Below are 17,496 nucleotides of genomic sequence, written 5' to 3'. Positions count from 1 at the left end.
CCAAAGGCTGGACTCTTTCAGCCCAGTACAAGGTTAGTGAGATATGCTGGATATTTAATAACAGACTCTAGACTTCCAGTTCACCTGACAATAGCCAAGATTTGCAGTGAAATTACTGAACTCAACAAATACTGGGTACTTTAAGTGGTAGTACGTGGCCAGTGGTTTTTTTTGGCCTTAGCAAAATTTATCATCAAAAACTGCAGATGTTAAGTGGTTTTGATTAGGTGACAAATACTTAAGTGTTATATTTTTATTCCATTTTGGGAAAAAAGCCTTAAGCATTTCTCACTAATTTCTAAATTCTAAATTTTAAATATTGCAATTAATGGTAGCAATTGTAGCAGCTCTCAGTAAACTGTCCCAACTGCCTCTAGCATTTGAAATTCTGGGCTCACACCTGTAATCCCAGCACTTGGGGAGGCCAAGGTGAGAGGACTGCTTGAACTCAGGAGTTTGAGACCAGCCTAGGCAACATAGCCAAGAGCTTGTCTCCACAAAAATCAAGAAATGAGTCAGGCATGGTGGCACGTGCCTGTAGTCCCAGCTCAGGAGACTCAAGTGAATGATGACTGTGCCACTGCCCTGCAGAATAAGACCCTGACTCAAAAAAAAATAAAAAATAAAAAAGCACATTACGAACAGCAGTGACAATTCTGAATTCCTAGGCTTACGTTAAAAAAGAAAATCTCCTAAAAAAACACAAAACTCTCGACTGGTAAAAAACAAGAGGTTAGGGTGTTTAGCCCACAAGTTTTTCTACCACCATTTGTTTGTAGTACTAGTTACTTGGAAATGAGGCTAAGAATTTACAAATAATGTTTAAGTTACAAACTCTTCATGGACAGGTGCCACATTTTATTTTCCTGGATCTTCTGCATTCAGCACAGGACTAAGTTCTCAAGAAGTACTCAGAAAATGTCTGTTGAATAACCAAATGGTTAGCAGACCTTAGAGTATGATTTTAAAAATAGCATATTGCCCAAGGCAAGTAGCATTTTTTGACTAGTTCTCAAATTAAAAAGGTTTTGCTTACTTGAAGTCTATCTGTATTTGAGTATATTTTAAAAGATGTGAAGACCATTTTATAAGCAAGAAAAAAATTGCACTTAAGGCTTTTAAAAAAATGAGGTGGATTATTCTGCAATGCTAAATTTTTAGGATTTCATAATAAAGATATACTTGGCCATCAATTAATAGAAAAGTACCCTTTTATTGAGAGGTAAGACAAGTGTATTTACAATATTCAATTGTTGGATAATATAATCTGAAAGTGAGACTTTTTAAAGCAGCAGTTTTCCAGGAATTACAGTTTATAAGGGGAAAATAAAAACACTCCAAATTTGTTTCTGTTGCAGAAAATACACTTGAACAATGACAGAAACACTTAAGGCTACATAGTATTAGACCTCTTCCTCCATCTGTAGAGAAATTATCAAAGTACATTTTATCACAAAGACAGAGGGCTGATTTTGGATATGAAGAAACAATAGGCTATATAGTGCTTCTATCAGATTAATATGTTTAAAAATAGAGCCATCAAGGGTCCTGAATAAGAAATATACAATGCTGCCAAGTAGTCCCAAACTCACATTTGATATTAACTACAGACTTAAACTGAAAACTGCTCCAGCCTCTCAATCTTACTAAGGATTGGTAGATTATCAAATTCTTTCAATTCTAATAATGCTTTCTGAAATAAGATTGTTGAAAAGGGATCTCTGTTATAGTGCAAAGAACATTTCAATAGAAATTCATGTTTACAAAGGAGATAAATAATACATATGTTCCTTACATTAACAGATACCATTTTGCTCTAAAAAGACAGAATTATCCAACCACTAAAAATAATAGGGGTCAGTCAAAAATATGTGTAACAGAATTCTACAGGGCACCTTATATAAGTTGATCCTCAAAGTATATATATTTGACACTCTCCAAGTGAGGATATTACTTTTTTGAAGAACATGACACAATACTAGGCTTTTATTATTCCATGAACTATTGAGGTAGGCGTCTCCATTTGTCAATATTGTCACATTTTCACAGATTAGATCATTAGTCAAATGCAAGTACCAAAAAAGTCAGTAATCCACAAGACTGAACCATTACACTATATACCAAGTCTTTCCTTCTTTAGATGAACAAGATTGGGAGTGCTCTGTGCATAAGGAGATTTAACTAAAAATAAAATAAGTTGTAACATATTTTTGTAGACATGTTTGTAAATAAATACTACAAATTTTGATTATAATTTCATGCATTAAAAAGCTTTGCAACTGTTTAAAAAAAGTAAACAGTGCAATGATTAGTGGTAAAACAAATAGTACTGTAGCTGTTGACATGTGTTCCTATATCTATCATAAAAGCTGCCATATCTTGGAAAATTAAAGAAGAAACAACTGCTATTTCCTACTGTTTGTCAATCAGCAATGGTAGAAAAAAATTATCTTTTTAGTGTTATGTTTTTAAGAAACTATAGCTAGTTTAATTACATTAAAATAACTTTAGCAAGTAAACTCAGGTATTTTCTTGATTTACTCAAGATTAAGAGTGATCATATGAAATACACGTTATATATAATGATTTTTGTATGTTAGGAAAAAGTTGAAAATAAGGAAAAACTCATTAAATGAATAGCCCTTTAAAAAGAGTCATAAGTTTAACCTTTTAACATGTCTTATACATTACCAAGTTATTTTACTTTATGAAAACAAAATAATAAACCACTGCTATATCTGAGAAAAAAAAAAGAAAAAAATTACATCATGATATGGAAAAATCCATTTGGTTCACATCATTTACTATCTTAAATAAAACACTATTTAATGAGACATGTTATGAAACCAACTACTTCATGGTCAAGAATGCTTTTTGATAAATGCTTACATGTAATGAATGATACATATACTTAGAAGGGCAGACTCCCAAGAAGTATGAGTATTTCCAGAGTGTGTTGTTGACCAAACGTAGTCAGTTATAATTTAGGAACTAAGAGTTAGTAAAAATTACCTTTACATATTCCAACAAAGAATACCTAGTTCAATTTTCATCTGGCTTTAAAATATTAAGATTCAAAAGAATCACAAACATTTCAACCAGGTTTACAAATAAAAAGTGATTCATACATCAAAACTGTGTTTTCCTTCCTTTTAATATATCAAAATGACATAATCTAATCTAAGTCATGCATCACTTTCAGAGACACGGTGCAACTGGAAATATTTTTGTCACTACAGTGGATATTTCTAAAAAGCAAATGCCTATGGGTACTCCTGAGCCTTCAACATAAACAGAAAAGAAGCAGGCACCACAGTTCTCTAAGGATGGCTGTGTTTTGCAAATTGTGGAAAAGCAATACAAATAGTCTTCAAGAGTTTCAATATGCATTGTAACATGGATTTCATCTCCCTTAGTTTGCTTGGTGACTTCTTAGATCTCTTGACTGGAAGCCTGTTTTCATTGCTTCTTTGCTAATTGCTGCTGGTACTTTGTAGCCTATACGTTTTAAACTTCTGTAAAGAACATTACAAGCTATTTCGTGTAATTTAATTTTGTGCTGAATATTCTTCAAATGACTTTATAAATACAATATTTTAAATGAGTCTTCAAATTCACTTGTTGTTATACCATATTGTTGCTTTCTCCAACTTTATCTACAAACTGTAAGGAGAAGAAAAACAGATAATTAAAGGAAGTCTACAGCATTATAAAACATTATACCAACATTTTAAATGTTGATTAAAAAACCCAGCTTTACAAGTTTTGTGGAAATTTAAGGTGTGACTGACAATGATTAATTCAGTACTACTCACCACCATCTTCTGATAAGTAAATGTGTATAAAAAATTTTTTTCTAAACATTGTTTTTGCATGACATGTTATACATATGAATTTAAGGGTGCAACATGAAAAATGCAACACAATGAATAAAAAAATTGTAAAATGAAGATAACACTGCTAGCTTAACAAAAAAGGAAAAAAAATGAAAAAATTGAAATATCAGCCATTCATGCATTAATGAACCCAATAAGATATTTCAACTGACCATTACTGTGGATCTCTTCTGGGGCCTATGTAGTCTTTGAACAAACAGATTTAACTCCATTAAGTTCAATAATTAACAACAGTTATTGACTAAAAAATACTTTAATTGTGTATTCTGGACTTCAGACTGAAAGTGGCAATGACATTAAAAAAAGATTTAATGATGCAAGCATAAATTTATAATAATTAAATATAAATTTTAACACACATTAATGCAAGTGGTTATCTACTTTGGTTACTCTATCCCAAACATAAAACAGTTTGGCTTTTTTCAGCATTCTAGATGGTGACATAAAGATTGAAACAGAATACTGTGGAATATTAGTGGAGATATTAAAACCCAAGTGGTTATAATACTATCAAATTCTAGCAATCATCTATTTCTTTCACTTAATTATTCATATTTTTACTTAAGTATTTATTATAATAAAGTAGTAATGATAGGAAACAATCTATTGTATTGGGTATCCATTTATGCAAATTCTACAGATTACTTAAATTAAGGACACAAATAATGTTCATAAGACTGTAACTAGAAGTGTCAGTAAATTTAAAATCCATTCTCAACATAAATAACATTGATTACTGTATGAGTTTGGAGATTAATGCAAATGAAATCAGGGTATACTCCTATAAGCCTAGTACCAACATTTTATATTATCACAAATAGGTGACTGGCACACCAAAACTAAAACTTTCTCTGACAGAATCCATTCGAATTTTAAGGTAAATTTAAATGGAGAGAAAAAAAAGCATGACATCCTTTCTCCAAAGATAACTTGAAATATCTAGGTTGTCTTTGCTCTAAATCTCTTACTCTAAAATTCACCTGGGATGGAAAAGGGATTAGGCTTATAGTGGTACTTATTCTTCTGTGGGTAAGCCATCCTTCAGCTCTTTGAGAATTGAATAAATGCTATGAACCTTTTCTCTAGAAAGATTTATAAAAATCTGTGAACAACTTTCAAAAGTTGACGAACTCTCTGGACCTAACTAGAAATTGTGATCTTTTCAAATTTGCCTTTAAAGCCAGCTTATCCTAGTTGTGTAAGATAGACTTGGAACTATGAAATCAATCCAAATAAGGACATGCATATTTCTGACATGAGTACGATCTGTCAAAAGAATTGGCCCAAACTCGGCTGAATTCTAGACCACCCAGATTCTTTTAGAATTTAAGAATTTCATTTAGTTTGGAAACTTGAATAAGGAGGTAGGCTAGAAGAAAGTCAATTGGAATTGTCTTCAAATTGACCAAGTTCCCTGAGGCCAACAAAATACCATCTTTCATTCATTCATCTAACAAAAATGTGTTGCAATCCCATTATATGCCAGGTAGTATGCTGGTCACTGGGGGTAGAACAGTGACCACAATACTGTCTATCTCTGCTTCCAAAGTCTGTAGTTTATGTGGAAGCCTTTTTCTTGACAATTAAAACAGAGGCAAATGCTATGACGGAAGTTTGCCCAGGTATGCTCTAAAAGCACATCCCAAACTAGCCACAGGGAGTCAGGAAACCTTTTTCTAAGGAGGCAATAAATAAGCTGCATTCAGAAAGGACTTCTGAGCCTTCACTACAACCTTCAAGCTAGCAGTTTAGTACCAAACATTTGCTGAATGAATACTGAATGAAGGGAAGAAACTCCACTCGTTAATCTTTAAAATGCTCTCTTTATTTACGATCTGATTTGATTCTCTCTATTTTATCAAGCTGGAAAAGAAGGCACACAACACTGGAAAAACAAATCTGACAGGATTGTTCAAATTGTGGACAGAGCTGGGAATAGAATCTGACTCCCAGTACAATAGCATTTAATTGTCTTAATCCACTCTACTTGGTAATACAGTCTCAGAAGGAAGTATTTCCAAGAAATAATGGTATTCTTTCAAAGTTATTGTTTTGAAAATTAGAGATTATATAAAAAGTAGATAAAAAAATGCCTTGAACTCTCAAAGAGAAAGGTAACATAGCATATCAATCTGAGTAAGATTAAAAATAGAGAACAATATTAAAAATGGACACAATGCAACAGAATTTCAGATTTTAAAGTTTAGCAATGATTATTTTCTGGTATTCATGGTAACCGTGATCTATGTGATGTAACTATTTATTTCATAATAATCAATTAATCATGTATCAATTACTCAATTTCTAGAAGTAAAAAGTATCAAAGAGTATATATTTTGATGGTCAGAAAAATATATTGCCAAATACACGATTACTTACTGATCTAATTCCAGGTAAGTTTAAGAGGGATCCAAGGATTGGTACTCTTCTAATAAAGCCAACAACCACAGGAAAGAAGCCCCTGGGAGAGGGAATACAGGTTCTTAATAGTCACACATTTTCTATTACCAAAATCAATTGCTAACCAAGTGGGAAAAAAAAGGATCCTATTAAAATTCTGAATATATGAGAGATTTCAAACTTAGAATTATGAATAACTACAAAGGTGATTAAAAATTTTGCGATTGTTCAATGGAATATATGCAGCCATAAAGAAGGACAAACATTGACTTCGTAGCAACTTGGATGAATTTAGAGTCGATCATACTCAGTGATCTATCACAGAAACAAAGAACAGAGTACCATATGTTCTCACCCACAAGCAGACCATGAACAATTACTATAATACTTTAAGGAAGATATTGGCAGTAGCGGGATACTACTGGAGTGGGGGTGGCAGGTGGGAGGGGTGGGAACACAACATCAGTAAGGGTACCTGATCTCAAACCAGGCAAAGTGGGGACCAAAAGGAGGTCCAAACTTTACCTGTACAATGATCACTTATATACCTAATCCTGAATTGTACCCCACATCTTTAAAATAAAAAAAAAAAAAAAAGTAAGGCTCAAAAATGTTAAGCGATTTGCCAAAGATCAAATTGCCTAGTTGGTGAGTCAAAATTTTAATCCAGATCTACCTTGCTGAGAGTGTATAATGTTTCAATTTATTAATCCATTCAACAAATATGTATTGGTCATCTAAAAAAAAATAAAATAAAATGTTGTGATTGTGGGTAAAAAAGTGAGAAGCACATTAGGCCTAGCTATGTTGTATGCTCAGATTATGAGTTATGTCAGTTCAAGTGCTGAAGATTTCTTCAACTATGGTGAGTTGTGTAGAGTGATACTGATCAAAAGAGAGTGGCTGACCATATGTGTAGAACAATGAAAATAAAAATAGCATCATTTATTGAATAAATACGAAGTGTCAACACCTGCCAGATGGTAACCCTCATGTCTTGTTTTTTGGTAGAAATACAAGTCTATAGAAGTTACACAGCTTCTAACCAGTTTAAAATTAACCATAGAAAAGCCACCTCTATATAGGAGCAAAAGGAAATATTTTATTTTAAAAAATACATAGGAAATAAACTTTTTTCTGGGTCTTAAAATGGGTATTGTGATACTATGAAAAATGTATTTGGTCTTCAACTTTGTTTCCTGGCATACAAATCCTAATATCTTTAAAATCTATACAAGATGATGTCTTTTTGTATATAATGAGTTGACTGGTGGCTGGCAGCCCTTAAATAGCTTCAGGATGGGGGCTAGTTCAGAAAAACTAAGGCAAAATTGGAGGGTTCAGACTTTTAGCCTCATCCCTCAACCTCCAGGGAGTGGAGAGGGGCTGAAGATGATCACCAATGACCAATGATTTAATCAATCATGCCTAAAAATGAAGCCTTCATAAAAACCCAGAAGGACAGGTCTCAGGGAGCTTCTGGATAACTGAAAGCATGGAAGTTCCTGGAGGGTGGTAGGCTAGATAGGGTATAGGGGTTTTCCCTTCCTCCATGCCTCCCCTATGGTATCTCTTCATCTGCATCCTTTTTTATATCATTTATTAAATCAGTAAGCATCAGTAGTAAGTGTTTCCAAGTTCAGTGAGATACTCTAGTAAATTAATCAAAATGGAAGAGGGGGTCATGGAAACCCTGATTTACAACCTGCTGGTCAGAAGCACAGGTAAAACAACCTGAGGCTTTTGACTGGCATAATTAAAAGTGGGGGACAGTCGTGTGACTGAGCTCTCAACCTGTGTGATGTGGTGCCATCTCCATGTAGACAGCGTCAGAATTCAACTGGAGGACACTCAGCTGGTGTCTGCTGCAGAATTGATTCTTTGCTTGATGTGCGGGGGGGGGGAGAACTCCTACACATTTGGTTACAGGAGTCTTCTGTGATGCTTGCGGTAAGAGGACAGAGGAAAAGAGTTTGTGTTTTTTTTTTCACACCGAAGCATACAGGGATAAAATACTACAATGAATAGAATTCAGAAATTAAACAATATGATCCTATTATAAATCTGCAGAAGTCAAAATATATAGACTAAAAAGAGTTCAATAGAATGCAGGATTTTTAAAATTAGGGAACTACTTCTTATGCTGGTGGTATAAGTACATGTTTCAAAGACAATCACAATTGTTTTCAAAAGGAGCATTTTTTTTGGTCTTAAGTATTTTTTAAAAATATAAACACGTATGATTTTAAATGCTATTATTAAGGATTATAAATATCTAGAAAAATAATGCCAAAGGCCCTTGGCACTATACCTAAAACGAAGAATATCGCAGAACATAACAAAACCCAACAATAAAAACCAGTATTTATTCCACAAACTTCTCTAAACCATGAAACCAATGTATTATTCCAAGTTTATTAAGGATGCTAAAGCTTCCTATTCTTTATTCATGTCAAAGATTGGCTTTGGCTTTTGACCTTCATTACTAGAATTTCTGTGAATTGAGAAAGCCAATGATTTTCATATAGTCCTTAAGTGTTTAAGTTTTCTGCTGCGGGATACACCTGCCATGACAAACTCCTCTTCCTTACTCTTGGCCACTATGATGCTTACTCCTAGTTCTTCTCCCACCTCTTCTCTTAGTCTTCTCTTCCAGTGTTTCCTTCTTTCTCTCCACCCACCCTGAAATGTCAGGAATGTTATGAGACTCCAATCCTATCACTCTATATTCAGTACGGTATCAATAGCCTCTTGACAGGTTTCTCTGCCTTCAGTTTTTCTCTTTGATACACACTTTATCCTGATATGAGAATAATCTTCCTAACACCACCCTGGTTAAATCTTTGTGGTTCTCCCCTCCCCAAACAATGCTCTCTAGCAAAATTTGGTTGTAAGATAAAATATACTTTTCTTGACAAGTTATCAAAGGAAGTTTGCAATCTGGCTTCAAACTTCCATTTCAGTCTCGCTAGCAACTATTTCCTTCCATTTATCCCATGCTCTTGTTCTATCAGATCATTCATTATTTTCAAAACAAGCTGTCTGTTCCTTCTGACGAGTTAACTGTCCTTCCCTTTCTCTTTCATAAGATGAATTCTTACCCATTCTTTAAAGCCTTGTTTATCAGTAAACATTTCTTACCTCTCCCTGGATTTATTATTTCCTATAATATTTTACATATATATCTATAATGGCAATATGACTGTATCCTACTGATATCTTTACAGTCTATTTCCCATATTAAAAATGAGAGCCTCCCTAAAGCAGATTTGGCATTTAATCATTTTTATGTCTCCCATGGGTAATACAATACCTGGTAGATAGAAGACAAGAATATGCATTTCTGGAATACATAATTAAGACCAATCTTACTTAAAAGTGTTTTCTCATATGCATATTGCTGTTTACTTGCTAAGTGAGATTTGCAAAATATTAACTGATCAAAATCTCCCATAGCATATTTGGTACAGAATTTTCTAACATGCATACACACTAAACAAACTGCAATCAAGCAGCAGTAACTATGAAGGGTCTATGTACTATAATGCTGAATCAATAAACCAACCAACCTAACATCTATCTATCTATCTGCCTATCTATCTATCTAGTTGATGAAAATATCAAACATAAAAATGATGCCTTAAATGCCAATACAATGACTTGTATTGCAGTGACAATATTTTTAAAGATAATTTATACCATTACCCAGACAATGATTTACATTTGACAAAGATTTTTATAGTTGATTGATCTGAAACGGAAAAGATTCAATGTAAACAAAATTCTTTTAAAGCAAACGATCATCTTCTTACACTGATGCATATATCTGGGTTTTTGTAATAACTATCTGACCCATTGGTTTATTGAAAGAGAAAGTAAAATTATTGCCTTACCTGAACAAGAGAAAAAATCCATAAATTTCGAAGATCATGCCTATCAAAGGCCAACCAATAAGGACTACAAATACACCACCCAGGAAAAATCCTGTAGCTTTCATTTTATGTTTTTGAAAGAAGAATCTGAATGTTCTTTCTAAACCAATTACAAAAGCCAAGCCAGCCACAAATAAGACCTAGAAGAGAAAGAAAATGCAACACAGAACAAGTAAATATACTGCATACATTTAAAAAGTAAAGTCAAAGCTAAATTTCATAAAAAGAAGCAGATTTGTTTGGTTTTAATGTGGCAACTGGCCAGAAAGAACTGCAATGCACAACCAAGAAGCTAAACCAAGGAGTGGGTTATGTATGTTAAAGTTGTTGTAGTTGTATTCCACGCGTTTCATTCCTCTTCTATCTTGATTAATGGAGAAAAAAAGAAACAAAGATTAGATGTTGCCAAGGGGTATCTGTGTTTGCAGTAGTTTTCCTAGTTTTAGTTGAATGAAGAAAACTTAGTCAAGCAGATGAGTTGGCAAAGCACAGAGAGGAAAGCTGCCCATAAATATGTCACCCAAAGGTATTCTTCTTGGCTCAGAATATTTGCCATGGGCTATATAAGTTTCTATGGATGGGAGAAATACTGACATGGCTAAGCTGACAGTAGAAGGAACAATGTAAAGCCAGGTAGAAGATTCTAGTTTTATTAATTCCAGAATATCTGGTGGCAGCATAAATAAAAATACAACCATGTGTTTTCAAATATACATTGCTTTTTCTCATGTTTTATTTCCAAATATTTGTCCTCCTGCATTAATTTTCTTTAGTGAAAAATATTCCACACAAACATATATTAAGCCTATTGGTTAAGCTTCATATTCTGTGCTATCAATGCTGGTGATACTATCATTCATTAAAACACCAATTTTTAACAATTTTGCTATCCTTTATCTTTTTCCATTTACAATTAATAGCCTGATGATATATATGCTTCAAAAGATATTTAGCCATTATTCAGTGACTGTATTGCTTTTAGAAGAGTTTTTCATTATTTCTAAAATTTTTCTATCTCTAGAATATTTCTCCCCACATGAATAGCATAGTACACACTCCAAATTTTATATATATATATGCTCCTTTCTAAGTAAGTCAACCATTAACATAAAAATATATTTTTAAAAAGTTTTAAAAAATTTGTTTATTTTATGCAGTTGAATCAAATGTGAGGTCTTGGATGCTTAAAGTGAAAGCATTTTAACAAACTGATAAAGACATGGGACTACAAAGTCATTGAATTCCTATTTAGAGGCAGTATTCATTTTTATCTACTGTAAATCACATAACAAACACTTAACAGAGTAGTTATAAAATTAGAAAACCTCACTAAGTGTTTACCTTTTATTTAAACTGAAAGCTGACAGATTACATTCCTGATGGAAATAAAGAATGTAATAGAAATTACATAAAGCAATAGTGAATTATTTTTCCCAAATTTAATAGCAGGTAATATAAAATTTCCTTACAAATTTAGTTAAAATATATATTTAAAAACTCACATTTCCAATAGCCAGTAGTGCTTTGTCAAAAAAGAGAATCATTCCAAAGAACAGGAAAAACACTCCAAATCCTGTTAATCCCATTCCAATTTCTGCAATATAAGTTATATGGTTAAGGGTAGAGAAAAATTAAAGTCACGTTATACATCCCCATAAATTAAATAAGATAAGTTTCCAGTTTTTCTTTTGGCAGACTTGAAGAAATAGGTCCTCAATATTGTAGGTTAACTTCATAGTGACATTTATTAAGGTCTATAACAAATTAACACCAGCAAATTATTTCAAAATTTAAAACATGAATGGAAATTTCTAATCCTTAAATGGAAGATAGTATTTCTCAGACACTGCCATCATAGAAAAAGCTGAATCAGGATTCTAAACCTTTGGTTATAATTTTTTTCCCTCCTAAGAATTTCTTTGGCATTAGGCATAAATGTATATGCTTTCTTTAATTATTTATGTCCTTTAACATAATGTTATTATTATGATTATTATTTATATGTACAATATCTGTAGCTCCTTCTTACTCATCTTAAAATTAATTCCTTCTTTATTCTAGAAATGTTATGGTAAGTCCACACTATAACCTTCATTCAATTACACACTGCTTCTCACAATGGAAACAAGAAATATTCTGAAGCAGTCTTCTCAAAAGCTGATTTTCAGAAGGTTGGGCATCACTTATACTTCTTGATGGTCTATTACGGACTTATCATCTACAAATTAATCCAAACTATGAATCTATTCACATATTTGGACTAGAGTCCTAAAATCACCTCTCCAAAGTTTCAAAAACTGTTTTACCTAATATTAATATTTTAGCTTTTTACTGTTTCATTAAAAACCAAAGAATTGTTGACCATTTACTAGATGCAAGGAACTGTTCCAGGCACTGAATATACAAAATGTGGACAAAGCATAAGCTGTAAAGTCTGTGTTTAACTTGTATATAAAATTAATATTTTTATTGACTTTGCATTCTCTGTGTCTTACCTTTTCAGTATGAAAAGTCCTAACTTTCTTAGGTAACAAATGTACTCATCTGTTAATGCTACAAAGCACAATCCACTAAGTCACCTCCTCGATCACTTTAGTTTTAAGGAAATAGCCACCAATTCTTATTTTATCTAGCAGCACTATCTGCATACAGATAATGAGTCAGAGCAGAAGCCACCAGTATTTTTGGAAACACGATTTTAAATACACAATTAGTGATTTCTGATTTGTTGCTTCACTTGTTTTTTTCTGTTCTAGAAAGTTAAAATCTAGGTCATAGCTACTTAAAAAAATCCTAACTCACATAAAATGTTCTGATGACTTGAAACTTTATCTTTTTCTACGTCCCCCACCTCCTCAATTTCCTGACAACTACTGTCTTCCATTTCAACAACCTTTTGTTCCCAAAGTTAGTCAAAAAGAGTTCAGGTACCTATCTATAAATACACAGGTACCTGTATTCTATAGATACACTTTTCTTTTATCTTTTTCTACATCCCCCACCTCCTCAATTTCCTGATAACTACTGTCTTCCATTTCAACAACCTTTTGTTCCCAAAGTTAGTCAAAAAGAGTTCAGGTACCTATCTATAAATACACAGGTACCTGTATTCTATAGATACACTTTCTTACGAAAACCTGAAGCTGATACTTTTATGCCTTAAGACAATTTACCAAAATAACTGTTCAGATATCAGGAAAATATGGACAAAAGAGCAAGTGGAATTCCATTAAATAACTTTTTAGTAATTAGGATTTAATTATTGTCAACTTTGTTATTTGAATATGACTAGTATCTGTTTTTTCACAAACTATCTTGAGGATTACAGAAAATCTGGGGGATATTTATTAGAAAGGCATTATATGCAAAGACATCTACTATGTATTGAGAATTTACCATGAATTAGGCCTTATGAGGTGCCACATATACCTTATATAATGTCAGTATAATTATACCATTTTAAAGATGAAGGAACCTGAAGTTTAGAGAGTTGATTTACGTTGCCCAAAGCCACATTTCTAGCCGAGCATTTCAACCCAGGTCTTTTGAATCCAAAGCCTATGTGCTTAACCATTATGCCACACTTTTTCCCTTGACTTTTCATTGTTCAGATTAAATATGTTTGGTTATATGAAACTCGAGGACACTGGAGTATACTGAACTTCTGGGGGAAGCATCTTTTAGGCAATTCAAGTTTAATATTAGTTTGTTATCTAACATAACTAAATAGAAGTCAGTAGAACTATTAAAAATTGATTTCAGTGAAAAAAGACAATGCCTTAATAAGTTTTGCCATTTAAAGGAGTATTTATACAAATATCTTGCAATTCCTTTAATTCAAAATTATATGGTCAAAAGTAGCACTGGCCCCATGTTTCACATGGGCAACCAAGGAACTAGAGAGATTAAGTAACTTGCCTTTCAACACAGAATCAGCAAAAAGCATGTGTGTATGTGGTGATGGGGTGGAGTCAGGGTTCCACCAGTCTTCTCATTCCACAGCCAATGGCCCTACAACTACATCACGGGAGCCAAAATATTACTACTGTTTTATCCAGTATAGTCCAGCAGGGGACAGTTGCCAAGGATCTCCTGATCTAAATTTGTCAAAAGAGTCAAACTAGGTTATGTCTTCTTCTCATTTCTAGAATTCTCTTCTTCCCTATCCTAATGCACTCCTGACTATCAAAAGGCCTACAGTTCTTTCCACCAGAATCATAAACAGCAAAATAAATTTATCACTCTTCATTCCTCTTACAAGTTTAACAATCTGGCCACATTTTTTAAAATCTGATAATAACAATTTAATAAAGCTATTTTGTCTAACATAAGAAGTGTATTGTGGATATTTTTAAAGAAAAGACATGCGTAAGCAATGACAAACACTGTTTGCATTTCAGTATCTTATTCAGTTTTTTAAAAGCAGCATTGTCTTACTATGCCCTTTGAAAAACAGAAGTCATAAACCAAGAATTCAACTGAATAACAACTGTATTAAATAACTGAGTAGCACAGAAGAGTTTTTGGCAATGTGATGAAATAAAGTGAAGATTTGTAGGTAGCATAGGAACTGCCCCTCCCTGTCCCCTCTGAATAAATCTTGTTTTTTTGGGGTGGAGAGAGTGCTATAATCCCTTAGAATAATCATGAATTTCCATTTACTCTACTCTGGTTGGTGCTTGGTTACCCCACCCCAGAATCAAAATTCCAGATAATCCTGGTAAATCAGTTGAATGATGGCCAATCCCTACAATTAAAGACACAGACACACACACACACACACACACACACACACACACACACACTTTGAAATCCAAAACGCTTTTGGTTCACTAAACATTTCATGTTTCATCCATTGTCTCACCTCAAACATTTGGCAAGTGAACAGCAAAGAGTAAAATTTCACAGTTTTCACCAAATTAATGAAGTGAGGCGAATACTTCCCATTCTGCCCATAGTACCACCCCATGCTCTTGTTCTGGTTTTTGGAAAGATGTAACTGAGGCCCTCATCCTTATAAGAAGTCTTTAATAAAAGAGAATCTCTATGCACAAGATAAATAATTCATACTTTTATATATTTTAATATCACAGACTCAGAGTACTTGAAGATCTCAAATTTTATATCAAGTCTTCTTAGCTGCTAGTGGGGGCAGAGTGAAAGAACAAAGGTTTCCAGGCGAGCAGAACTGGGATCAAGTCTTCTTTCTATCACTTTTCTTAAAAGCCATGTTTTATATATATATATATATATATATATATATATATATATATATATATATAAAGTCTGCTTCTCTCTGCCTTACCGAGCTCTTGTAAGAACTATGCACAACGATTTACATGAAAGCACATGGTGAACTGAAAGAAAATAGCTTTATACAATTCTAGTAATTATTATTATAGTGAACCCTTCCTCCCAAGATCACACTTATATTTTATGTTCTCTGATCAGAATAGATGAGGGCAATGGGCCAATGTGGGTAACTCTCCTTGGTCAGGTCAGTGGCCCTGAGGTGCAGACTCATTCCAGTATCAGGAGGGAAGACAGCCTGACTGGGGTGGCAATGTGTATGGAAGACCTTAGAAGCTCCGGGATGTTGGGCAACCCCCCTCGGGTCCCCTCCCACTATGGGAGCTTTTTGGCCTCTCAATAAATCTTGTTTTCTCAAAAAAAAAAAAAAAAGTTTCGGGACGTCCACGTCTGTCGTGATTTCAATCTAAACATTAAGATCCCACTTTAAAATAGGGTATTTTAAATGAAGTTTTATTTTCACTTCAATTCACTATTTAATTCTTAAAATCTTGAACATTTGAGTAAGTTAAATAAAATGAAACAAAAGGCGTGATGTCAGATAAAGCAAAGTGAGACAAAAAGGGACTATCACGACCATAAAAGATAAGGAAACACAATGGTTGGGCAGACATGTAAATACAAAAAATTTTTAATATTGACAAGAATCGGTAAAAAGTGAAAATGTTATATTGAAAGAAAAGGAAACAGCATGCTAACCTCGGAGATGAGATACGCCTAGAGAACTCTGTGGTAGGCAGAAAGGGATGCTAAAAAATAGTATAACAAGCCACAAAGCACAATATACAACACTAACAAAAGACATCCTTTACTGAACACAAAGTGGCTTTTTATTACTCTTGAAACTTTAGCGAGTAGAAAAGTGAAGTCGTTTCAAGGAACTTCTAAAAGGTTGCCTCCAGTGGTGTCAAAATATGAATATTCATAATACGTATTTAAGTGTAAGCACTGTTCAAAAACAGCCTACAGTAGGTGACATTTAAAATACTGCCTCCCAACCAAACCACCAGTCAGTGACTTGTAGAGGACCCAAGTATGTCATGTACAGAAACGACTCCGAGAGTGGGCCTCTGGCATCGCGAAAACTTTCTCTTGCGGTGGTCTCCCACAACAAAGCGCGCATCTCCCTGGGAGTGAGGTGAGTACTGCGACCCTGGCACGAGATAGTCGCTCTGCTAAAGCTCCCCCACCCCAAATACAGCGTTCCACTCAGCCCCACTGAATCTCCCTCTAGGCCAGGTTCGCCACTGCAAGTCTAGCCCTAGTACCCCGAAGTCAGCCCTCCAGGTCCCGGCAGCCCTAGCTCAGTCTCGCAGGCCACCGCCCCCAATACCGAGCTTCATTCATTGACCGGGGCGAAGGGGCGGGCGGGCGAGACCCAGCCCGAGCAAGGCGTGTGAGGAGCTCGAGGTGGCGGCCCCGGGGTATGTGCTTACTCTGGGTGTCCGTTAAGGAGATCATGGCTGCAGTGGTGGGAACAGCGGCGGCAGCACCTCCGAACGCCCAGGGTGGGAAAGCTGAGTCGGGAGAAAAGAAGCCGGGAAACTGCCCAGGCAATAGCCGCCACGTCTTCCGGAAACACGCAGCCACCCCCTACCTCCGTTTTAAGGTCTCTTCCCATTGGCTAAGCCTGCTCTCAATATCAACCAGTAAATCCTGGTCTTATTCGGTGACGCGCATGGAGGCCACACCCCTTAGCCAATCAGAGAAGTACGTTATTTGCAATTGGTTGAAGGGACCGACCCGGAAGGGTGGATGCTCCCTGCTGGGTGGCGGGAACATTTTATCCAAGAGCAGCAGAAAGAGGTGCGTAGCGGTCCCCAAGCTAGGGCTCTGTTCGGGTCGGAGACCCGGAGTAGAGTCGGAGTCCCCGGAGTTGGAGTGGGCTCCTTCATGGGGAGAGATTCTGGGATAACTTCTGTTACAGTTCGAAAGGCCAAGGGTGTGCTCCCCTTTTT

General features: G+C 34.7%; 1 protein-coding gene across 2 annotated transcripts; it reads right to left on the bottom strand.

Annotated features, from left to right (window-relative positions):
- Nucleotides 1–1,193: 1,193 nt before the first annotated feature.
- Nucleotides 1,194–17,160, bottom strand: GOLT1B (golgi transport 1B). 2 transcript variants are annotated; one of them, XM_008065831.1, is made up of 6 exons: nucleotides 16,975–17,144; nucleotides 11,731–11,822; nucleotides 10,190–10,368; nucleotides 6,276–6,357; nucleotides 4,049–4,082; nucleotides 1,194–3,663 (listed from the first exon to the last, which is right to left on the bottom strand). In XM_008065831.1, exons 1-5 carry the CDS (start codon nucleotides 16,997–16,999, stop codon nucleotides 4,074–4,076), a joined length of 387 nt encoding a protein of 128 aa, XP_008064022.1. In that variant the 5' UTR covers nucleotides 17,000–17,144; the 3' UTR covers nucleotides 1,194–3,663; nucleotides 4,049–4,073. The 2 variants fall into 2 exon arrangements, with proteins under 2 accessions (XP_008064022.1, XP_008064021.1); XM_008065830.1 differs by lacking the exon at nucleotides 4,049–4,082 and having other exon boundaries at nucleotides 16,975–17,160.
- Between the last annotated feature and the right edge of the window lie 336 nt (nucleotides 17,161–17,496).

This window comes from Carlito syrichta, unplaced genomic scaffold (assembly GCF_000164805.1).
Source record: "Carlito syrichta isolate Samal-C Ts95f unplaced genomic scaffold, Tarsius_syrichta-2.0.1 Scaffold308809, whole genome shotgun sequence".
Taxonomy (NCBI): Eukaryota; Metazoa; Chordata; class Mammalia; order Primates; family Tarsiidae; genus Carlito; species Carlito syrichta.
This window is presented reverse-complemented; position numbering and strand designations above follow the sequence as displayed.